Consider the following 24909-nt stretch of genomic DNA (forward strand, 5'->3'; position numbering starts at 1 on the left):
GGGAGGAAGGAGGAGTCCGGCGCCAGGGGGCAACATCCTCCTGAGCTAACGCTCCACGATCCCGAAGTCACGAAGACTGAGACCCCGCCTGTTGCCAATCACTTTTTCTTTTTTTAAACAATCTCCAAGTGTTTTTTCTCACAATTCTTATTTATGTTCTACATTCACAAATACTGTAAACACTATATTTTTAACCTATGAAAATACAGAAATATTTCTAGTCCAGAAATATTTTCAAGTGCCGAATACAGATTTCACTCCAACCGTTAAACCTCTGTTGGCAGGATTTTCTGTCTTTACCCATGTGAACTTAGTTAAAATTTATACTATCCCCACCTACACTGATTAAAACTAGACTTTCCAAAGCCCTTTCACACACAGAATTTCACTGGAACCATGTCCAATCAGACCCTGATGAAATAGATACTCACTTTGTGACACTGTCTATAAATTTTTTTTCCTAGTGCCATCTTTAAATGCGAGTCCTCTAGGAATCCAAAGCCGCCTTCTATTACAAAGAAGTGTTTAAGCAGAAACTGCTTCAAATTATATCAGCTAAAAATTAAGTTCATTTTGCCCAAGCCAGTCAATGCCCACTCACGTATAGTGAAGGGACATTTTATGGAGATTTTTCTGTCTCCCAAAAAATGGTTCTACTACTGGGTACTATTCTTAACTCTTAGAGAAATGCCAAAGGCATTACCAAAGAATTAACCATTCTCTCTCTCTCTTCCCTGATAGAAATGAGGACCATCAAATGGGGAAAGAAGCTGATGGTGAGCCAAATGAAGGCAGAAAAGTGGAATGTGGATCAGGGCCCTCCATTCCCGTATTCAAGTTTCGAGTGGACGAGAGGGGCTCCAGACTTTTATAGGGAGTAGGTTATACTCATCCACCTGATTGGGTCTATTGAGGACTAAAACAGAGGGCCTGCTTAGTCTATAACCTCAGACAGACACAGGTCTGACTTAGAAAGACCCAGTCCTCAAAGTCAAATGCAGAATGGACACCTTCAGTTACCGACCCTCGTGTAGAAACAGCACTGTGCCCTCATCAACTTCATAAAGAGAATCAAACTCCTGTGGCACCATGCCACATCATGCAGCCCAGAACCGAATGGGGACAGGACCCCGCCAACCTGCCCTAGCCCCTCCTCTACATGAATCCCACTATCAGGCCACTGTAGACAGCCTCCCAGTGGCTCTGCAGATGTCATGGGTGTCCCCTGGGAACTCGCCCGAGTCACAGGAGATGTGGACACAGACAGGGAGAACCGCCATCGCCTGGTCTGAGGGAGGGAAGGTGCAGCATGAGCTCAGAGCAGCTGCAGCAGCGAGTGGAGCCCCTCCAGCTGTCCCCGGGGTGAGGCTGAGAGCAGTGGACCCTACGTGTATCTTTAAACAGAACTTCCTCAATGGCATAATGAGGTTCTTCTTAAAAAAGGAAATCACCCAGGGCAGTACAACTCCCCTGACGAATCTGGGCTGTGTTGAAATGAAAAGCATATGTGCACATTCTGAAAATAGAAACCAGGATTAGATAAAGCAGAACTTGAGAGGGGAAAGTAATTATTGGTGTTGGTAAAAAAAAAAAAAAAAAAGAAAATGTATAGCATTTTAAAACTGTACTGCTTCCATATATCTTAATTAACCAAGGGATGTTGTTAAAGAAATGCTAAGACAAGTTAATCCTCCAGTCTCTAGCTACTAAAGACACTTACCTTGTGCAGATAAGACCTGGTGGAAGTAAGGTTCTTACCACTCGGACATAATGAAAAATATATTCTTTTTTTAAAATGTATTCTTTATGCTCTTATCTCAGAAATCTTTAGAGAATTAAATATTTAGCATATAACTACACATATACCCATAGAATTAGGCTCTGAGAAATTACCTAAATCAATTCTCTACATTCTAGTTTTCTGTATGTAAAACATATTGAAACAGTGTTTTAATAAATGAATTCTGTCCTGAACTAATGTGTATGACGACATTGATCAAGAATCTCTTGGCACTTCTGCCTTTAACCACCAAACCGTGTGTGTGTGTGTGTGTGTGTGTGTGTGTGTGTGTGTGTACAAGATTCTGGTTCTCTGAGTTGTTTCCCCCCATTGATACATTAAGAGATGAGATTAAGTGAAGGCCTTGCTCTCTAATGAGCTGCAGGGAGCCTTTATCAAAACACCAAAAGACTTTAGAAGTTCTTTCCAAAGTATATTCAATAAGTCCTATCAAAAATGAGGCAGGGTAGGGTTTGGGAAGGTACAGAGCTTGCCTGGGTAACTGGGCAGTGGAACCCACCAACTCTGCTATAAGTCCTCGTCCTTGGAACACCAGGGTCATTATTATATGGAGAGTAGGCTAGCATGTTTATTCTCAAGTTTTTTCTAATTTTAAAAAAGACATTAAATCTCCTCCAAATAGGGACAGAGTTGTTGCCTTCACCTCGTGGAACCACTACACACTCCAGGGGTTGTGTTCAGGCTCATTGCAAAGGCCTGCATTTCACTTACAAGCAGTAGGCAGTCCTGGCACATCCTGAGAACTGAGCGTATCCGTCAAGGCAGATTCTCCACAACCCTCCTCGGATGACGGACATGCATCGCCCATCTGTGAGGCCTTCACTGCAACCTGTAGGCTCTCAGCTAAGAAGAAAACAAAAATAAATTAAAAAACAAACATATATAGTTTAATCTAGACCAGGAGTTGGCAAACCGTATTTGGCCTGAATCTGTCTTTATATGGCTCAGGAGCTAAAAATGGTTTTAACATTTTTAAAGGGTTGTTAAAACACACATGCACACAAAAGAATGTGTCCCAGAGACTGTATGTGGCCTGCAAAGCCTAAAATATTTACTATCTTGCCTTTTACAGAAAAAGTTTGCTAACCTGTAATCTAGACCAATACTTTTAGTATCATTTTACAATAGAGAATTCAATAAAAAAACAAACTTATTGTATAAACACCTCAAATGCAATGTTCAGTGCATTAGTGGTGTGAAAAACTCCCTGTAACTCAACTAATTTAAATATGATATCCAGCATTAGGATTTTAAAACTTGCTATTCAGAAATACTAGCTATTCTTCAAAAGAGTATTTCCCCAAACGTGCCTTAAAAAATACACATTCCCAGGAGTGTCGTCAGCATCATGGCAGAGTGAGTTGTTTCCTTTGTCTCTCCCCTCTAGGTTACAACCAAACAGATATCCATTGACCAACAGAGGATTCCCTACACAGCACAAGAGGACATTTGAGAGAGCCACACAGCCATATGTCTGAAAGCGGGTGGACTGGATCCCCAGGAAGCGGTGGAACTGGGTGAGTGGACCCCCCCTCCCATAACAGTGATCCAGGTCACGGATCCTCACACAGTGGCCGGCACAACTGTAAGAGGGGGCAGAGGCAGCCTGGCCTGCCTGAATGCTTTTAGAGCAGTGGCCTGGCTAGCAGGAGTGCCCACCATGCTGTGGTGGCCCCACCTGTGGGAAAGCTCCCCCGAGGGAGCCCCGCCCACCAAGCACAGAGGCTCAGCTGAGCTGCTTGCGAGCACAGAGCCAGCCTGCGTGGGAAAGAAAGCACCCCTCCCCTCCCACCTAGCGCAGCAGCTCGGCCAGTCCCCTGCTAAGTGCAGCAGTTCTGCCCACATGAGAGAGACTGGTGGGCAGAGCACAGAGGCCCTCCCTGTGCATATGTGTGTGACCCACCAAGCAGCTGTGGCCAGGCCGCACAAACACACAGCAGCCCTACTGGCACAACTTCCAGCAGACAGTGTGGGATCAGAAAACACAGCCCCTGCTCCCCTCCAGCGGTGGCAGGTGGAATCTCTGACCTGATACTACCACAAATAGGCCAGCAAAGGATCAATTAATCAAATGCCATGAAAAACTACAGTAACACTTCAGAGGAGAAGGAAAACGATAAGTCTCCAGAAACCAATCCTGAAATCACAGAAATTTACAATCTAAGTGACAGAGAATTCCAAATAGTTGTCATAAAGAAACTCAACAAGTTACAAGGAAACTCAAACAGTTCAATGAGCTCAGGAATAGAATTAATGAGCAGAAGGAACACCTCACCAAAGAGACTGAAGCTCTAAAAAAAAAAAAAACAAACAAACAAATTCTGGAGATGGAGAACACAATTAATGAGATAAAAAATAATCTACAAACCATAAAAAAAAACAGAGCTGATGTTATGGAGGACAGATTAGTGATTTAGAGCATAAAAATATAGAAATGCTTCAGGTGGAGGAAGAGAGAGAACTAAGATTTTTAAAAAACAAAGAAATTCTTCCAGAAATATCCAACTCTATTAGGAAAAGCAACATAAGGATTATTGGTAATCCAGAGGGAGAAGAGGCGGGGAAAGAAGCAGAGAGCTTGTTCAAAGACATACTAGCTGAGAACTTCCCAAACCTGGGGAAGGAACTAGACTTACAAGTACATGAAGCCAATAGAACTCCTAATCATATCAATGCAAAAAGACCTTCTCCGAGGCACAGAATAGTAAAACTGGCAAAAATCAATGACAAAGAAAAAATATTAAGGGCAACAAGGCAGAAGAAAATCCACAAAGGAACTCCTATCAGGCTGTCAGTGGATGTCTCAGCAGAAACCTTACAGGTTAGGAGAGAATGGAACAATATATTCAAAATACTGAAAGACAAAAACTTTCAGCCAAGAATACTCTATCCAGCAAACTATCCTTCAGACACGATGGAGAAATAAAAGCTTTCCCAGATAAACAAAAGCTGAAGGAGTTCATCACCACTAGGCCTGCCTTAAAGGAATGTTGAAAGGAGCCCTCCCATCTGAAACTAAAAAGCAAAGGTTCACAAAACCTTGAGCAAGGAGATAAATAGAAATCAGAAAATTGCAGCTCTATATCAGAATAGGTTAGTAAGCACTTAATTATAACATAAAAGATAAAGGGAAGGAAAGCATCAAAAATAACTATAAAGACTTCAATTTAGTCACAAACTCACAACACAAAAAAGGCTAACTTGTGACAACAATACCTCAGAAAGTGAAGAGGAAAGAGATGGAACCTGCTTAAGCTAATGTAGATAAGAGGCTACCTGAAAATGGACTATCTCATCTATGAGATCTTTTACACAAAGCTCATGGTAACCATGAAACAAAAAATCAGAGCAGAGCCACAAATCATAAATAAAGAGAAAACTGAGAAAACCATCACAGAAAACCACCAAACTTAAATGGCAGTCAGAAATATAAGGGAAAAGAAACAATGGAAATATAGAACAACTGGAAAACAAGAGATAAAATGGCAGCATTAAGCCCTCACATATCAATAATCACTCTAAATGTAAATGGACTGAATTCTCCAATCCAAAGACACAGAGTGGCTGGATGGATTAAAAAACAAGACCCACAATATGCTGCCTCCAGGAAACACATCTCAGCCCTCAAGACAAACAGAAGGCACAGAGTGAAGGGATGGAAGACAATACTCCAAGCAAATGGCAAGCAAAAGAAAGCAGGTGTTGCCATACTTATATCAGACAAAGCCAACTTCAAGATAAAAAAGACAATGAGAGACAAAGAGGGGCAGTATATAATGATAAAAGGAACATTCCACCAAGAGCACACAACACTTATAAACATCTATGCACCTAACACAGGAGCACCAAAGTATATAAAGCAACTATTAACAGACCTAAAGAGAGAAATTGGCAGCAACACAAACATAGTAGGGGCCCTCAACACCCCACTTATATCAATGGATACAACATCCAGACAGAAAGCAAACAAGGAAACAGTGGCCTTAAATGAAATACTAGACCAGATGGACTTAACAGATACATACATAGAACATTCCCATTCAAAAATAGCAGAATACACATTATTCTCAAGTGCACATGGAACATTCTCAAAGATAGACTATATGTTGGAGAACAAGGCAAGCCTCAATAAATTTAAGAAGATTGAAATCATATCAAGCATCTTTTCCAACCATAATGCTATGAAATTAGAAATCAACTACAAGAAAAAGGCTGGGAAAGGCACACATATGTGGAGACTAAACATGCTACTGAACAACCACTAGATCAATGAAGAAACCAAAGGAAAAATCAAAAAATACCTGGAGACAAATGAAAACACAACATACCAACTCTTATGGGATGGGGGAAAAGCAGTACTAAGAGGGAAATTTATAGCAATATAGCCTACCTCAACATACAAGAAAAATCTCAAATAAGTAATCTTAAACTACACGTAACAGAACTAGAAAAAGAAGAAAAAACAAAGCACAAAGTCAGCAGAAGGAAGTAAATAAAAATTAGAGCAGAAATAAATGAAATAGAAACCAAAACAACAGTAGAAAGGATCGATGAAACTAAGAGTTGGTTCTTTAAGAAGATAAAATTGACAAACCCTCAGCCAGACTCACTAAGAAAAAAAGAAGGAAGGCTCATATAAATAAAATTAGAAGTAAAAGAGGAGAAATTACAGTGGATACCACAGAAATACAAAGGATTATAAGAGAATACTATGAAAAACTATATGCCAACAAATGGGATAACCTAGAAGAAATGGATAAATTCTCAGACTTACACAACCTCCCAAAACTGAATCAAGAAGAAATAGAGAATGTGAATAGACCAACCACAAGTCAAGAGATTGAAACAGTTATCAAAAACCTCCCAAAAAACAAAAGTCCAGGACCAGATGCCTTCTCTGGAGAATTCTATCAAACATTCAAAGAAGATTTAATACCTATCCTTCTCAAATTATTCCAAAAAACTGAAGAAGGTGGAATACTTCCTAACTCATTCTATGAGGCCAACACTACCCTGATACCAAAACCAGACAAGGACAACACAAAGAAGGAAAATTACAGGCCAATATCACTGATGAACATAGATGCAAAAATCCTCAACAAAATATTAGCAAATTAAATAAAGCAATACATTTAAAGGATCATACACCAGGATCAAGTGAGATTGATACCAGGGACACAGGGATGGTTCAACATCTGCAAATCAATCAACGTGATATAGCACATTAACACAATAAGAAATAAAAACCACATGATCATCTCAATAGATGCAGAGAAAGCATTTGACAAGATCCAATATCGATTTACAATAAAACCTTTCAATAAAAGGTATAGAAGGAAAGTACCTCAACATAAGAAAGGCCATATATGATAAGCCCACAGCCAACACCACACTTAATGGTGAAAAAAGGAAAGCCATACCTCTGAGAACAGGAACAAGACAAGTGTGCCCATTTTCGCCATTCTTATTCAACATAGTACTGGAGGTTTTGGCCAGAGCAATTTGACAAGAAAAAGAAATAAAAGGAATCCAAATTGGAAAGGAAGAAGTAAAACTCTGTTTGCGTACGATATGATTCTGTATATAGAAAACCCCAAAGAATCCACCAGAAAACTATTAGAAATAATCAACAACTACAGCGAAGTTGCAGGGTACAAAATCAACTTACAAAAGTCAGTTGCATTTCTATACACTAATAATGAACTAGCAGAAAGAGAACTCAAGATATCCCAGATACAATTGCAACAAAAAATAAATATCTAGGGATAAACTTAACCAACGAGGTGGAAGACCTATACAATGAAAACTATAAGACAGTATTGAAAGAAATAGAAAGATATTCCATGCTCATGGATTGGAAGAATAAACATAGTTAAAATGTCCATATTACCTAAAGCAATCTAAAGATTCAATGCAATCTCTATCAGAATCCCAATGACATTCTTCACAGAAGTAGAACAAAGAATCCTAAAATTTATATGGAACAACAAAAGACTCCAAATAACCAAAGCAATCCTGAGAAAAAAGAACAAAGCTGGAGGCATCACAATCCCTGACTTCAAAATATACTACAAAGCAATAGTAATCAAAACAGCATGGTACTGGTACAAAAACAGACACAGATCAATGGAACAGAACTGAGAGCCCAGAAACAAAACCACACATCTATGGACAGCTAATCTTCAACAAAGGAGCCAAGCACGTACAATGGAGAAAGGAAAGTCTCTTCAATAAATGGTGTTGGGAAAACGGGACAGCCATGTGCAAAAGAATGAAAGTAGACTATTATCTTACACCATACACAAAAATTAACTCAAAATGGATTCAAGACTTGAATGTAAGACCTGAAACCATAAAACTCCTAGAAGAAAAGATAGGCAGTACACTCTTTGACATCGGTCTTAGCAGCATCTTTTCAAATATCATGTCTACTCAGGCAAGGGAGACAAAAGAAAAAATAAACAAATGGGACTACATCAAACTAAAAAATTTCTGCAAGCAAAGGAAACCATGAACAAAACAAAAAGACAACCCACCAACTGAGAGAAAATATTTGCAAATCTTATATCTGACAAGCGGTTAATTTCCAAAATATATAAAGAAGTCATATAACAAAAAAACAACCTGATCAAAAAATGGGCAGGGGATATGAACAGACATGTTTCCAAAGAAGATATGCAGATGGCCAACAGGCACATGAAAAGATGTTCAACATCACTAATCATTAGGGAAATGCAAATCAAAACTACAATGAGATATCACCTTACACCTGTCAGAATGGCTATAATTAACAAGACAAAAAATAACAAATGTTGGAGAGGATGTGGAGAAAAGGGAACCCTCATATACTTCTGGTGGAAATGCAAACTGGTGCAGCCACTATGGAAAACAGTATGGAGATTTCTCAAAACATTAAAAAGAGAAATACCATACGACCCAGTTATCCCACTACTGGGTATTTATCAAAAGAACATGAAATCAACAATACAAGGAGATTCATGCACCCCTGAGTTCATTGCAGCGTTATTCACAATAGCCAAGACACGGAAGCAACACAACTGCCCAGCGACTGATGAGTGGATAAAGAAGATGTGGTATATATACAATGGAATACTACTCAGCCATAAAATGACAAAATCATCCCATTTGCAACAATGTGGATGGACCTTGAGGATATTATGTTAAGCGAAATAAGCCAGACCGAGAAAGACAAACACTGTATGATTTCACTCGTATGCGGAAGATAAACAAACACATGGATCAAGAGAACAGATTAGTGGTTACCAGAGGGGAAGGGGGTGGGGGGTGGGTGAAAGGGGTGAAGGGGCACATGTGTACAAAATTTTAAAAAAATACAGATTCCCAGTCCTCACCCTAGACCTACTGTTCAGATTCTCCGGGGAAGAAAACAAAGGATTTGCATTTTTAACCAGCACTGAAGGCTGCTCTTAGGATCTGGTGAGACTGGGAAAAGAAAGTGAAGTTCACTTTCACTTTTCACACCAAGAAAGTCAAGTTTTTATTTACAACAAAAGGTTTTCAACTAGCACATGGAATAGTATAATTTTGAGGACCCTACAAATATTTCTGAAACCCTCCATCCAATGATTCAATTCAGCAAATACTCATTGAGCACCTGCTGTGTTCTGGTGACCACTGGTCATCTGATGACTAATAAGGAGAGTCTGCAGATCAGAGGAGGAAAAGAGATGCACACAACTAACTGTGCTAACAAGGTAGCGCGTGATCAGTGCCAAGTTCTGTCATCGAGGTGTGAGAGCATATAAAATGCTCCAGTAGCACCGCAGAGTAGCAGGAGCGTTACATTAGCCCGCAGGATTAGGAAAAGGTTCTTAAAGGAGATGAAAACTGAGCAGAACCTTGAGTTCTGAGGTAGAGGCAGAGACAGAAGAGGATGAGGAGGGCAGAAAAGCAGTGCAGTGGAGCCAAGACCTCGGCAGACGATTCCAGGGGCGTTACTAAACTGTCTCTCCCCCGAAGATAACTACCTCACCCTGATTAGAATGCCTGCTAGCCTCGCCGTCTTCAATGACCAGGGTGGATCATCCCACCTGCGGCTCGGGCAGGACTTCAAGTGCTCTGGGTTCTCAGAGAGGCTGGGTCCACCGCTGCCCCCAGCACCCCGCACCCCGTCACATGGTGGCCCAGAGAAAATAAAACACATCGACTGAAAACAGGGCTTCAGTGACAGTTTTGGTGGGGGAGAAAGTGAAAGCCACTGGCCAAAATTGAGAGTGGGTGACTTATTCAATAAAGACGTTACCAAGGATAATGACAGGGTCACCGGTTCCTGTCAACCTGTTTGAAAGTCCTTTGAGCTTTGTTTCTAAAATAGGTCTTGCATCTGTCCACTTCTCTCTACTCCCACTGCCCGCAGTCCTGCTCTAGACCAAGGCTCGAACATCTCCTCTCGGCTTCTGTAATTGCTTCCCAACAGTCTCCAGGCAAACTAGTCTCCTTCCGATCTGTTCTCCATTCAGCAGCCAGCACTCTTTTCCAGACAGAAATAAGATTATGCCTTATTCCTTAAGATGGAAAAGCTTCCATCACTTTCCATCAATTTTGGAATAAAATTATTATCATTTTTTTCTTAACCACGGCCTACAAAGATCCGGTCCCCGCCTACCCTGTGGCAGTCTCCCCTGCCTCCTGCCAGCCTGGCCTACCTTCTCTCCTTGGAGACGCCAAGCTCATTCCAGACGCAGGGGCTCTGCACTCGCTCTCTCTCTGTCCAGGAATGGTCCTTTCCAGACCTCCAGATGGCTGGCTGCTTCTCATCTTTCAAGTCTCATCTCAAAAAATAATCTCCTTGGAGAGGTCTTCCCTGACCTCTCTAAAGCAAAGCCTTCACCTCATCCCAACCCCATTATCTTATTTTCTGGTGACTTTCGGAGATGTTCTTGCTTCCTTGTGTACCGTCCATCTTTCCCACCAGAAGTTTTCATGAAAGCATTTCTGCTTCCTCAGCACCAACAACAGTGCACACGGTACATACTCAATGAATATTTGATGAACGAATGAATGAATCCATCAGTGGACCACCCTGCAGACAAGCTCTATGCCCTTCTTAAGACCTCAGTTTCCTCAACTGTGAAATAAAGATGAGAGATTCCACGATTCCTAAATTCTCCTCCAGAGCTAATGGTCCGAGATACTAAGCCAGAGCTTGGCAAACTTTTTCTCCTAAGGACCAGAGAGTAAATATTTTAGGCTTTGTGGGCCATAAGGTCTCTGCTGCAACTATTCATGTCTGCCATTGTAGCAAGAAAGCAGCCAGAGATATCAGAGATGTTATGTAAAAGGATGGGTGTGGCTGGGTTCCAATAAAACCACATTTACAGAAACAGGCTGCGGGACGCATTCCAAGCGTGGTCTGTAATCTACCAACCCCTGTTCTGATCCACAGCGCCCCCTGCCACGCTCTCAGGTGGTGGCTGTTATCTCCCAAACCCTCTGTCCTTGTGGTCTCCTCCAGACCGTCAGCCCCATTCCCCCTCTTAAGGCCCTTCTTCCCCTGAAGTTCGCGCCATCAGGTTACGGCTCTCACTGCCTTCCCTGCCGCTGTTATCTACAGACCCCTTGACAATTCGGTTCTCCCCTCGCCAGTGCTACTGTGAAAGTTCTCAGCGATTCCAGTTCTAGGAACACAGACCTCCCAACAGCCTGGCGTCTGTCTCCTGACTTTCTCACCTCCAGTGACCCTGTCCTCTGCCCCTCCTCAGCCCCCAGCTCCCAGGGTTATCCCTAGACTTGGCTCTTCTCCACACAGCAGTCAGAGGGCGCCTTTTAAAACACAAATCAAGTCACTCCTCTACTCACAACTCTGTAATGCCTCTCATCTCACTCAGAAGGAAATTCAAAGTCCTTACCTCATCCATGTAACCTGAGTCCTCGAGAACTCTGACTCATCTCCTGCCACTCCCCGCCCCTCACTTCACTGCACCTGCTCTGTCCTCCTAGTTGCTCCTCAAACAAACCTGGCACTTACCTGCCTCAGGGCCTTTGCACCTGCTGTTTCCTCTGTCTGGAACATGCTTTTCCCAGATATCTACTTGGCCTTCTCACTTTTTTCGTGTGTGCCTTCACATCACATTGAAGAGGCCATTCCTGGGCACCCTATCTAAAATAGAGGCTCCCAACTCCACCACTCTCCACCCTTCTCACCCGCTTATTCTTCATAGCACTTGACACAACCTGATGTATTTATTTCCTTCTATTTTGCTGCTTCTGGAATACAAATTCCAGGAGAGTCAGATTTGTCTTATTCTGCTGTGTCCTCAGCACCAAGACCACAGTGCCTGGGCACACAGTAGGTACTCAATAAACGTTTTCTGAATTTGTCGAACCAAAGCCTTTTGGAAGCGTCTTACCTTCTTTCACGGCTGCTGCCAGTAACGAGGCCGCCTGGGGTGGCTCCCCGGGGTCGGGTTTAATGAGGAGGTGGGGCTCCAGACGGACGTCCTCAAATCCACTCAGCTGTCCAAGTTCAGCATAGATACTCAGCTTTTCCTCCAAATATGTGCAAATTTGCTGGTCTTGGTTACTGAGTATTTCTATGAAACAGTATTTACCAGAGAAGGCTATCACATGAATACAAGAACTAATACGAAAATCCAAGCTTAAGATAAAGATGTGACTCACTGGCCAGCAGCATGGTCTGACAGGTAAAGCACAGGCTGTCGGGTGGGACAGACCCAGCTTCAAATCCTAACCTTCCACTTAGCAACTGTCCCTCCAGCAAAGGACTTAACTCTGAGCTTCCATTGTCTTTTCTGTAAGTTTATCATACTCAATAAACGTTCAATTCCTTTCCCATTCCCCTAATTCCAGAAAAACTTGCAGAGGCAATCTTTGTTTATTCAGGCTGCTTCCCATTAAGACTAAACATTACGCTCAGGAATGAAAACTGGGGTGGGGCATGGTCCGTGACGAGCAAGACCGGTGAGAGAAACAACGCAAAAGCCAGAACCTCCCGGGGCTGCGGCCGCCCTCCATCAAAGCAACACACTGGTTGACGCTGTTTCTAAACATCCAGTTCCTTCAACCATCTTCGCCTGCATCATTTTCCTCTGATGTCAATGTGCCCTAGGATTCTTAGAGCTTAAAGGGACCTTACCCAGCATCTGATCCAGGGGTCCTCAGTCCTTTCTGCCTCAGAATCCGCTGGGGAGAGTTTAAACACTGACATCTGACCCCCCCACCCCCACAGATGCCAAGTGAACTGGTTGGGGGGGGGGGCAGGCATCAGAATTTTTAAAGACCTCCCTGAGTGATTCTAACGCCCAGCCAGAGATGAGAAGCACAGAGCTAACCTCATTTCCTTATTTTGCAGATTTGGAAACTGAGGACCAGAGCTGTTGGGTCCTTGTTCTGAGTCATACAACTACGACCTGCCAGTGCTGGGACGTCAAACCACTGGACAGCAGTTCCCACACTACCCATGGTTACTGTTTCACAGATGTTATGTGCGGAATATTTTTACGTTTTTAATCACTAAGGAGGAAGGAGGGCAAGAGTCATCCGATTTGAGCACTTCAAGTGCTTCTACTTTTTGGTGGAGTGGTGGTCAGGGTGGGCCTCGGGTACACAGAACTAGATTCACGGTTCAGTCACAACCTCCCTTGCAGGACATCTGGGCTCCCCAGCCTCCCGAGAGGACCACGGCCAGGAACCAGCAGAGCGCGCCCTGTACCTTGGCAGTGCTGAATCCTGGCCACGCGTGCTTCAGCTTTCCGCTTCTCTTCATCAGAGTCGCTTGTCCTTCCTCCTTCCTCCTCTGGGCAACTTTAAAAGACAACAGTCAAGAGACACAACTGAAGCCAAATCCAACTATCTTTAGGCTCACTGGAAAAACATGGGGACTTGGCAGTAGAATTATTCAGAGGAGAAAAATTCAGTATGAAGAAAATTCATCGTGCCCCCTAGCCAAGAGATTTGGTTTTCTGGAGTATATAAAGAACTTTGTATAATGTAACATAGCTCTCAAAGTCAGGAGTGCAGGATGACTCAAATATTCCAACAAACACACATACACAAACATATGCTCATGTACACACATTCACACCCCACAATACCCACACCAGCATTAGGTACAACTAAAATAATTTTTGCTTTCTACTACGTTAGGGCACTTCTATCCTTAACGGGGGCAGAGCAGAGGGGTTGGAGGGGACGCAGGCAGGGCACCAGGTGGGGTGGGTGCAGTGGAGGTGGAGGAATTCTACAATGTCACTCAAGATCTAACTGATCACATTACCTTAAGAATGATCACCCCACCCTCACACTCCCGTCTATAAAAACTGTCCTTGTACAAGTAGAGAGGAGCAAATTGACTTAGAACACTTAGATCCACCAACCTAAAAACGTTTATTGAATGATTCTTCAGAATTAGGTGCACAGACAAACATAAGACATGGTCCCTGCCCTCAAGGAGCTTCCAGTCTAATAAACAAACATATATACATGGAAAAAGAGAATAGCTACAAGGCAGGATACGACAAGCACCAAATAAACGCTTTAGGGAGCAGGTGTTAAAGATTTCAGGTAAGGAAGAGACCACGGGAACTGAAGAGGTCTTCATGCAGGTGAGCCATAAGCTGCCCCAGAGATGGGCAGGATTCACACAGGCAGAGGGGAGGTGGGGCATTGCACGCAGGGAGGTGTGGAGAACAAAGCTGCAGATGAGGGGCTATCGCAGGTGGGTGCGAGGGGCGGGGAGCAGACCATTCTGGCTGAGGCAAAAGTGTTCACGCAGGTGAGACGTGTTAGAGTATTTCCCCCAAGTGAACAAATCCATTCCCGAGATTACGGACAGAAGGAAACATTACCTTTCTACTGCCTGTTGGATCCGTCTCATCCAGTTATTTCGTTCCTCCTTGGAATTGGTATGAATTTCATACATTTCAGGACCAGCAGATGAAGCACTGATCAGAAACATTCCTCTCTCCTCATTCGCAACTTCTCTAGCGATAAGTTTCTGAAGGGAAATAACCGATGGCTTCTGATCCTACGTAACATAGGAGGATGTGCAAATGAAACAGCGTCCTACCGAAAGGAAGGGTCTCACAACACACATTAGCTGAGGAAAGCAACAGTATTAGGCAAATCTATTTCACTTCAACCTTTTCTAAAGAGCTGTGTGAGCTGAAAAGCTCTCCAATGGAAAGAGTATGGTAAAGAGAGGATAGAGAGGATCAAGGAAGACATTTGTCTTTAAGAACTGGTGGTTTAAAGGGACAACTTTTAAAAAGACAGAACAATCAGAGTGCTAAGAAAAAATATCAAAATGCCAAAATGCCGTAGTCAGGGGTGGAGGGATTTTTCTAAAGGTATGGGATAGGAAATCATATATCAAATATTACAAAGAGACTGAGAGGGACAGAAGACCTAGAGAGTCCATTGGATTTAGCAGTACCAATGGGGTGGACTGTAAAATAAAAGGTAAGAATGAGGAGGCAAGATTCCCAGGCATAACCATTGTGTTCTGCTGTTGTAGTGCAGAACACAGCAACATAACTTCTACAGTCCTGCCTGCAGATGCCTCTTCTTCCTGCCAACCAGGTGAGCACCTGGTGGGCAGGAACGGATCTAACTCCTCTTTGTAAGCCTAGCACAGTGCTTAGCATAGAGTAGGCACTCAATAAATGTCTGTAGAAGTAGATTTAGCATAATTCCATCAGAGGGAAATAGGAAGAAAGTCTAAGATTTGGCATGCAAGGCATGATTAAATCACTTCTTCCACCAACATTATCCTTTGATGTCCCATCCTAAGTACTGGGGATTCAAAGATGAAGAAGAAGACACTGATAATACTAATTTGGGTGGGAAGCTGCAGTTGAAAGAACAGCCAAAAGAACGCCTGCAGGAGGAACAGTTTTGGGGGAAAATGTGAAGAATCTTCTTTGGTTTGCGGCTCCCACCACTGTTTACTGAGTCGGTTACAGTATGTGGTTTTGCTTCTCCCCCATGGACTGAGCGACGCCTTTATCCAGAACATGGCACTCCATCCTCACCACTGACTCCTCAGTGCTGACTCGTCTGCTTTCCCAGCATCACACAGTTCTACCACCTCTGAAGTTGTCTGCAAGGGTGTACCCAGAATACCTCTTCTTCCCATTTCTTTTTTTTTTTTTTTTGGCAAGGAAGATTGGTCCTGAACTAACATCCACTGATAATCTTCCTCTTTTTGCTGAGGAGGATTAGGCCTGAGCTAACATCTGTGCCCATCTTCCTCCAGTTTGTATGTGGGACGCTGCCACAGCACGGCTTGATAAGCTGTGCGTAGGTGCACACCCAGGATCCGAACCTGTGAACCCTGGGCCGCCAAAGCGGAGCACGCAAACTTAACCACTACGCCATCGGGCCAGTCCCCATTCCATTCTTCCTTGAACGGAAAATATTTTTATACACACACGCCATAAGGGTCTAGGTCTGCCCAAGTCCTGTGCTCCGCCTCCGCCTCTGCAAACGAAGCAGAAGCAGCTGTTGGCAGGGCCTTTTGAACACTGTCTTCCCTAATTAGGGAGAGCCCCTGGGCGCTGTTCATATCCTTCATTCAGTTACAGACCTAGTATCTAAGACCTTGTCTGCTCTCCTTCTTTCCATGCAGTTTTAGCATCCTCAGCTTACATAATAAAAGGCCTCTGTATACAAGGAGGCAGAGTAGATGTGAATTGCTTAAGACATCAGCAAGAGTAAAATTATTTGAACTAGTTGATTAGCGTGACTGTGGAGAGGAGGGAAGCTGGTGGGGTCAGATAGTTTAAAAGTGAAAAATAGGTAAGTGGGTAGAAAGTAGCGTTAATTAAATCACCACCAGACCAGGAGGCATCAGGGACATGTCCATCATTACTCATCTGAATCACACATGAACACCAGAGATGCACAAGAATCCAAATTACATCTCTAGGAATAGAGGTAACATGTCTGCTTTGGAGACAGATGTCAAAACTAGTGATGCAAAGACCCAACCCAGCCTGCAGAGATGTCTTGTTTGTGCAATTTAAAAAACAGTTTTTTGGAATAGTTGCCAACATTTAAAAACTGGGCGATTTCACTTTTTTAAAAAATTCTAGATTTCTGGGTACTTGGGAAAAGCAGAAGATTGGCAATGCTGGGCGCATATCCTCATTTAAAAACACTAGCTATAGCTGAGTGGTCCTTGCCCTCTTTGAGAGGGGGCACGTACTTACCAGTTCTCTACAGTTACCATTCTATCAGCTCCTTGATACCAAGCCCGGTCTAGTTAACCCATTTACATTTCTTGCCCAATCCCTGTAAGCACTGTAGTTGACGACCTCCACCACAGGGGAAGGGGAAAAGGAGCTGCTCCTTTCAGCCCCATTGTTACCCCATATCTGTTTGTGATTCTATAAAGTGGCTGATTCCATCAGTGAGTAAGTCCATTCAGGATCCCCCTGTGATAACAAGATCTTAAGGTCGCCTCATATTTTGAGCTTATACTTACACATCTACACGTTCACTTGTCTGTTTTATTGCTCATTCATTTTGAAATTACCTTCTTTGATATTCAAGAGAATCTCCTAGACTCAGTATTCCAGGATTTAGTGAACGCATCTACTTTTCTCTATTCATTTCACAGATTTGGGTCCAACTCCCATTTCCATCTGAGTCTTCTTTAAAAACAAAATTCTCCTCTAAGAAAGCTACTCCATCCTCTTGCTACTTTCAGTTGCTTATCTTCTGGCCATTTCCAAATTCATCATGTCTTCTGTAACACGTAGCAAGTTAAGCACTTACTAAAGAAGTTTTTCTAACAGCTCAAGGGACAGAGAATCTCCCCTGTGGATATTACTGTGAAGATAACTTTCTAAAATACTACGGTGAGAACAAGGAAATCCAGATATTTGTATGCACCCAGCTAGTGCATCAATTCCCTCAAGATGTTAACTCTGAGATCTTTATGACACACAGGTTATGTCAACTAGAAAGCATATGACTGAACTTATAGGGTGCACTTGAGTCTTTCAGGAGAATGCTTTCTCTTTTGCTCCCTGACATTGACAAGGGCTTGGCTGGCTTTTATAAATGTAGCTACATGTCACACTAACATCTTTAGGAAACTGTATCAGTATCGTCTTTCTACTGTCTGTAGACAAACACATTCTACTGAGAGGAGCTAAGTCGTGGCTGCCTTCATTCTGGCATTTGGTGGATGGCATTCCTAACGCCCCATTTAATGGTAAATGTGGTCTATGGGTGGCACAGGTAACTCTTCAAGAAGTCAGATAAGAGGGACAGATCCACATTTCAAGTCATACTGTACGTTGAGCATCACAGTATGATCTGAATCCATATGCTATGTTGTGCTAGAAAACAAGATAGTTGTCTTTATGTTATGTCTAATTCTTGATCCATCAGCTGGTCGTTTGGCCTATAATACCATCCAACAAGCAGGATTTGCTTCTCCTTCAAGTTTTTGGTTTTGAAGAAACCTTTGTTTCTATAGAGATGTGGTATAAATTTGTTTTCTCTTCCAGCATGGCCCTTACCATCCCACAGGTCAAACAAAATGGTCCCCCCGCCCACTTATTTACTCTGTGTGCTTTCAGAGCATCCCAGGTAACAGCAGAAAGAGGGTGCTGGCAAATCAGTAGTTTGTCATAAAATGTGCAGTATATACAGTTCAAGTGGATCAGGGACATGGGGACTTGTTTAAGGCCTCTTGTTACCCTCTGGTGTAGCTTTATGCAAGAATCTCTGACCTTTATACACTTGGCCTCATTATGCTGATGAGAGGCAACGTGCTGAACAGGGTGAGAAGCCTACCGGGCCAACCAGACAGGCACAGACAGGCAGGTGAGGCACCGCTCCAGCCTCCCCATCCCCAGAACCCATCCCTGGGCAGACAGGCTTCTTTGTTTTCTCTGAACAGCACAACGGGAAATTCATTAAGCTTTGAATTTGCTAAAACCAGCTGGAATTGATATTTGCTAATGGCACCTGAATATCTTATCAGTCAATGGATGATAAACACTAGCATTTTAGAGAGCCACCATCACACTGTCCACATTGGTACTGCATCTTACATTCTTTCCTCTAGCAGGGTCTGATGCTCCATGATGCTGGCAAGGAGTTCATTGATGACATCTTCCTTCTTTAACTGTGTCATTTTGGACCACAAGATGCTATGTCAAAAATGTTATAAAATACTAGTTTTACTGCTAGTCTAAGTCTAACTCTGTGCTGGCAATGAGATTAATAACACACTATAAAGATAAGTGTTATATGAATAACCTTAGTAATTAGTAGCCATTAGAGCAGAAATAAGAGAAAATCTTCTTTAAATTTGAGATAGCAGGAGGGTGTTCTCGTCTGCCAGAAGGACCATCATGACAGTCATGAGTGGGATTAGCAACAGGCACAGCAGGCACCCACCAATGGGAAAAGAGAGCAGGCTGCCAGAAGTGGCCTGCTGCTCCCAGCATTAACATCTGAGCTGCTGGGAAGTGAGGGGGAAGGGAGTCTAGGGGAAAGCCCAAGATAGCCAGGCGGCAGAGGGGGCTTAAGGCAGTGCCTATTCACCAACCAATACCAAAGCACTTCAATATTTTTACAATGGGTCAAATTGCTGAACCAGATGACTACCTGCCCTGGTTGTGATAACTCAACACTTATCATGCTAGTTAAACCCAATTAGATGCTTGTTCTTGAACAGTGCAATCACTAACCATAAAGAGAACATAACAGGGGCATATTCTTGCCAATGACTATTTAACGTCACTAGGAATATTGGGCATTTTTCAAGGAGATGTGGGATTAAACCATTTAAAATATGCATCAGATGGCCATATACTTACAACAGCTGCAAAGATGTATTTCTGGTCTTTTTCTTGTAAAAACAGCAGCACATCAGTTAGAAGTAGAGCTAGGATATCTTCAAAGAAAAAACATTGCTGGTATTAATGAAGCAAACCACAGTTAAAACTAAATATTCTGATTTCAAGTTAGAAATTTAAATAAATTTATTAAAAATTAAAAAACTAAGATTTAGTCTAATTATGAAACTTTTATAAAAATGCCCATATCATGATAGACAAAGATATATTTTATAGATAAACATAGCTTATCTACTAAGTGTGCATGTTTGTATAACTATAGGTCTAGCTAAATCTCCAGCAAAATTTAATGTTGTAGCTTTCAAAACAGAAAAAAAAAATCCAATAAAAAAGGAAGTTCTAACAGAATGAAGCCCTTATCTTTAGGGGGAAAATATTACTTAACTAAAACTGTTAGAGGGCAGCTTCTACCTTGCATTACGCTATTTTGTTCCATCTACATCTGAGGGAATTAGAGTTCCTGTACTTCCCTTTCAAATTGTTCACAAGAACCCATCTTCACTCTACCACTAAACACTCTCAAAGTTACCAAATTGTTGATTCTATGAAATGGATAAGGAGCAAACAACTTGGAGCAACAGGATCTACAGATTGGGGTTAATATTTTAGTTTGGTTAACAGTCTAATTGTGGTTACCGTTTAGTCGCAACGTTGCAAGTTGCTGATCAACAAATCCTATTTCAGTCACTAGTTGCAACCACCACCAAAACTCAATAATCCTCCAATGGGTAATAACCTCGAGTAATTGGCATTTAACTACCTCTACCTTTCATTGCTTACCTACGAAAGCTAATAAGATGAAATATTAAAAACAAGGAGAGCCGACCAGTGGTTCTTCACCCTGGCTGCACAATCACCTGGGAGATGTAAGCATCCCTACACTTGGGCTTCATCCCCAGACCAATAAAATCAGAATCTCTGGGAGGAGACTAGAGTATCGGTAACTTTTTTAAGCTCCAGAGGTGATTCTAGTGTGTGGCCAGGGTTGAGAAAGCTTGGATCAGGCAAGGTGCTAGCTACAGAATCAGCCCTATAAGAATCTGAATGAAATGTTTTAGACTCTAACCAGATTAACAGAGTCAAGTTAATGCCCCTTATCAGATGGTAACACTGAGGAAGAGTTTCCACCAACGTCAACGTGTTTATTTATGCACGTGTATATTAACTTATATTACTCAGGAACAAAGATGACATTCAGCGCTCATTTCTCCCCTCAATGGTCTGACAGCCTGGGCTGGGTTGGCACACAACAGACTCCAGGTGTACCACCTCACTTTCAACACATCACATTTGCCAGAATAATATTTCTGTGTCAACAACTAGCAGAATTCTCAGTTCCTTCGATTCAAACATCACAAACTTGTAAATTCATAAAATATATGTGAAGGCTTTCAGCAAACTCCCACCAAAGGTTTGTAGCACAGGCCACATTTGCCTGTTGGAATTCCCAACTAGATCCTGGGGGAATCTTTCCACTGACCCAGAGTTTGTGTGTGCGCCTGTACCTCTGAACCATTTTTCTTCTGAACATCTGTCCTCTGATAAGCGAGTAACATGTGAGAGGAGGAGAGACTGGCCTGCGAGGCCCGGTACCTTTGAAGCGGCCAGTGGCTGTTTTCCAGTACACGAGGCCGTCGTGGAGCAGCGTCCTTTCCTCGCTCAGTAGCGCCTGCTTCCGAAACACATGACCGTTCTTGAGCTTTGTGTACGTTTTGTTTTCGATCTTACTTAGGATCTCAAGCCATTTTTGGTTTTTCTCATATTCGCTGACTTTTAAATCCACTGCTGCAATCATGTCTTTAATTAAGCAAAGGGCTTTGCATAAGTCTTGATGTTCTTCAGTTCTTTCTGCGTGGGAAAAAGAAAGAAAACCCCTATACGATAAGTCCGAGCGCTAAGGAATACTTTTTAAAAATACAGTTAAATGTATCATCCAAATAGCAAAAATCCCATAACAAAAATGTTGGATTAAATTCAAATACAGTATTATCACTTTGCACCCCTCTTCCCAAAAATAACCATTAAAATATTTAAATATAAAAGATTTACTTATCAGATGTGCTTCAGCTGAAACACTGAAAACAAGATGTGTGATTTCCAGGGACTGGTCTGACCTTCCCCCCAGGGCAGGGAAGGTGTTAGACACTAACGTAGGCCTTCCTTTCACCTTCCTGCACACAGAGAATCAAGTAATCCCAACATCAGTTTCTCTGAACTTAGCTGAGCCGCAGGCCCAAGTCAGCATTCTTTCATAAAACAGAGCTGCAGGGTGACTTGAATGTGCCCCAGACTCGTGTGCCTTCCTGGACCCCTTCCTCCATAAAAATATTCAAAATATTTTATAGCTGCATTAGCATAAAGATGAATATATGAACATTACATATTGAAACACTTTTTCAACCTAAAAAATGGGACCAAGGCACTCTGCCTAGTGGGTACGTCAGCCATGCTCATGCCAACAGAGCAGACGACCGTCAATTCTGGGTGTTAGTCTTTAAAACACTGACCACCTGCTCTCGTCTCTAGATTATCTTAAGAAAAACTCTAGAGGAGTTTCTGGAACAGCCTCCTGAAACTCCAGATGAAACTGAATTTAGCTATTGTCTATACTTAAGGATAAAAAATACCTAGTTGATGTTTACTGAGGTGAACGGAACTGAAAGGGAAACTTGCAGGAGGCCAGAAGGTGCTGGAACGGGAGGAGAAGAGACAATAAAAGGTTTCCTAGCGCCTGGAGCAGCAAAAACGGCAGTCAGGTGGAATGAGAGCAACTCCTCCGCAGGGTCTAAACGTAAGTATCTCACGCAGAGACATGAGGGTTTTGTCAGAGCACCTCAAGCAACAGATCCTGATACCCACCTTCAACAAGGAAGGTACTTTCTTTCCCACTGCCTAAGAATACACCTGACTACTTTATCACACCAAGCAGCGCCCATCCCCCAAAATGGTTCTTCTTTTTAAAGAGCATAGTAGAGAAAATCAAAGTTGAGGGACAAGGTGACTTGGGGTAAGACCAAGAAAAGGCTCACAGTCTTTGCTCTTCAGGGACAAATCACTCAAAGTGCAGCAGCATTGGCCTCACCTGGGAGTCTCACCTTGGGCTCCACCTCAGACCTACTGACGCCGAGTCTGCATGTAAACAAGATCCCCAGCGGAAGGGCACACCTAACCAAGCTGGAGAAGCCCCGCCACAGAGTCACAGGGACCAGTGCTCCGGGGAGCCAGGGAGGGAGAGAACTGACGGTTGGTAAGGTCTGACCTAAGGAGGCAGAGTCCATTTGGCTACCATGACAGCTATGCCTGAGGAGCCGTAGGTCCTACTTAGCATTTCTGACACACAGGAGGCCATCTTTGCTATTCATTCTACCCGCGGTTTGGCATGGATGATCCTTGGAGTACCACCAGCTGACCCAACAAAATCGGACAGATTTTAGTCTTTAAGGTACTATATTAAACTTAAGAAAGGGAATATGAACATAATACAAACTGAAAGCCTTAATTTTGCTTTCATTCTTTTGCTGAGAACAAAATTTATGAGGCTTTCCTCTTTATGTTGTGCTTGTCTTTTCTTCTATGTTAAATTATAGGGAGTAATAAAAATGTGACACAAGAAATAGATGCTACTATTTCCACCTGAACTTAGTTCCTAATGTGACTGAACAAACAGAAAGATTAAATCATGCATTTCTACTCACCTAAACCCCTTTCAAAAAAAGGATGTTAGAAGTTGACTTTTTTATTTTTTTTATTTTTTTTGTGAGGAAGATCAGCCCTGTGCTAACATCTGCCCCTCCTCCTCTTTTTTTGCTGAGGAAGACTGGCCCTGGGCTAACATCCATGCCCATCTTCCTCCACTTTATAGGGGACATCGCCACAGCATGGCTTGACAAGCAGTGCGTCGGCGTGCGCCCGGGATCCGAACCTGCCAACCCTCGGGCCACCGCAGCAGAGTGCACACACTTAACCGCTACGCCAACTTTTTTAGAGTGAGCATTTAAGATCTCATGACCATTTTCATTATTTTCAAGTCAACTGATGATAAGAAAGGTAATAGAAGCAGCTCCCACTCATGGAGGACCTTGTTTATACCAGGCCCTGCAACAGGCGCTTTCTGAGACAATCTCATTCAATCCTCACAACAATTCCGTAAGCTAAGGATTATTATTCTCATTTGGTAGTGGAGAAGACTGAGGCTCCTTTAGTTGACTTGCCCACCTAATGAGCAGCAGAGCCGAGTCTATGCAATGGCAACGCAAGTTTACACCATCCCAAACCCAAGCCCTTGCTATCGTAACACGCTGCCACCCTCATGATGATTTACTCAAGATCAATAAGCTAGCTTGGGGAACAGGCATTTTATTTATTCATTTACTGAACTGATACGTGTGCATTCATTGATACCCTATTCTGTACCAGCCACTGCACTAAGCACTGAAGATCCAGTTGTGAACCAGACAGATACAGGCCTTCGAGATCCCTCAAGGAGCTTACAGACAACCACAGCATTAACAGTTTCTGAAAGGATGCCCAGATGTTACTCCCTGGAACTTGATGAACTGACAGGGTCAAAAACAGCTCCTTCAAAAATCACTCTCAACCTAATAATTCATTGCTTGGCAGAGCTGACGTTTGGTGACAGGATCAATCGCAGATGTTTCATCATATGCTCAGAAGGTAATAGGAAGATGAGGAAGCAGAGGTATTAAGGAAGTCTAGATATGGGGAAAATGTAGAAGGAAAAGGCAGGGTCAAAGTATGAGGGAGCCTTGGTTTGGGCTGCTTGAAGGAATTCTGACTGTTGGCCAAGCTGCATTATAAAAGATAACTTTCAAAATGGATCCAAATCCTAAGGCTTTAACAGCTTTTCCACAATGACAGGTCTTCATGAATCAGAGGCCACAAGCATTTATAACTGTTTACGACAACTCAGATATGTTTAAAACTGATGAAAGAGGCAAATGCTTGTCCCAGAAGTCGTCACTCACCCTTTGTGTACTGCAATATCCTTTCCACCAAGACAGGGTATTTTGTAATGCGCTGAGTGACCAGGAGAATGCATTCTGGAATTCCTCGGCGCCGAGCCAAAAGATTACTATTTCGGAGCTTAAAATATATATACATACACATTTTTATATACACAAACTCTACTTGTATTTTCTTTTTAGGTGTGAATTTAATAATACAAAGAATTTGCAACAGTATAATTCTACTCAGATATAACATAACATG

At 42.6% G+C, this 24909-nt stretch overlaps 1 protein-coding gene across 3 annotated transcripts in view; it reads right to left on the minus strand.

Moving 5' to 3' along the window:
• ARHGEF28 (Rho guanine nucleotide exchange factor 28) overlaps positions 1-24909 on the minus strand; it is a 283698-nt gene that overhangs the window by 37509 nt on the left and 221280 nt on the right. For all 3 annotated transcript variants that reach the window (XM_087430179.1, XM_087430180.1, XM_087430181.1), the window contains 7 exons: positions 24666-24783; positions 21274-21528; positions 19642-19718; positions 14650-14828; positions 13515-13606; positions 12193-12375; positions 2513-2644 (listed from right to left, as the gene is read on the minus strand). In XM_087430179.1, the coding sequence (XP_087286305.1) occupies positions 2513-2644; positions 12193-12375; positions 13515-13606; positions 14650-14828; positions 19642-19718; positions 21274-21528; positions 24666-24783 (1036 nt within the window). The remainder of the gene's footprint in view (positions 1-2512; positions 2645-12192; positions 12376-13514; positions 13607-14649; positions 14829-19641; positions 19719-21273; positions 21529-24665; positions 24784-24909) is intronic.

This window comes from Ceratotherium simum, chromosome 4 (genome assembly GCF_057802395.1).
Source record: "Ceratotherium simum simum isolate JZ-2026a chromosome 4, ASM5780239v1, whole genome shotgun sequence".
Taxonomy (NCBI): Eukaryota; Metazoa; Chordata; class Mammalia; order Perissodactyla; family Rhinocerotidae; genus Ceratotherium; species Ceratotherium simum.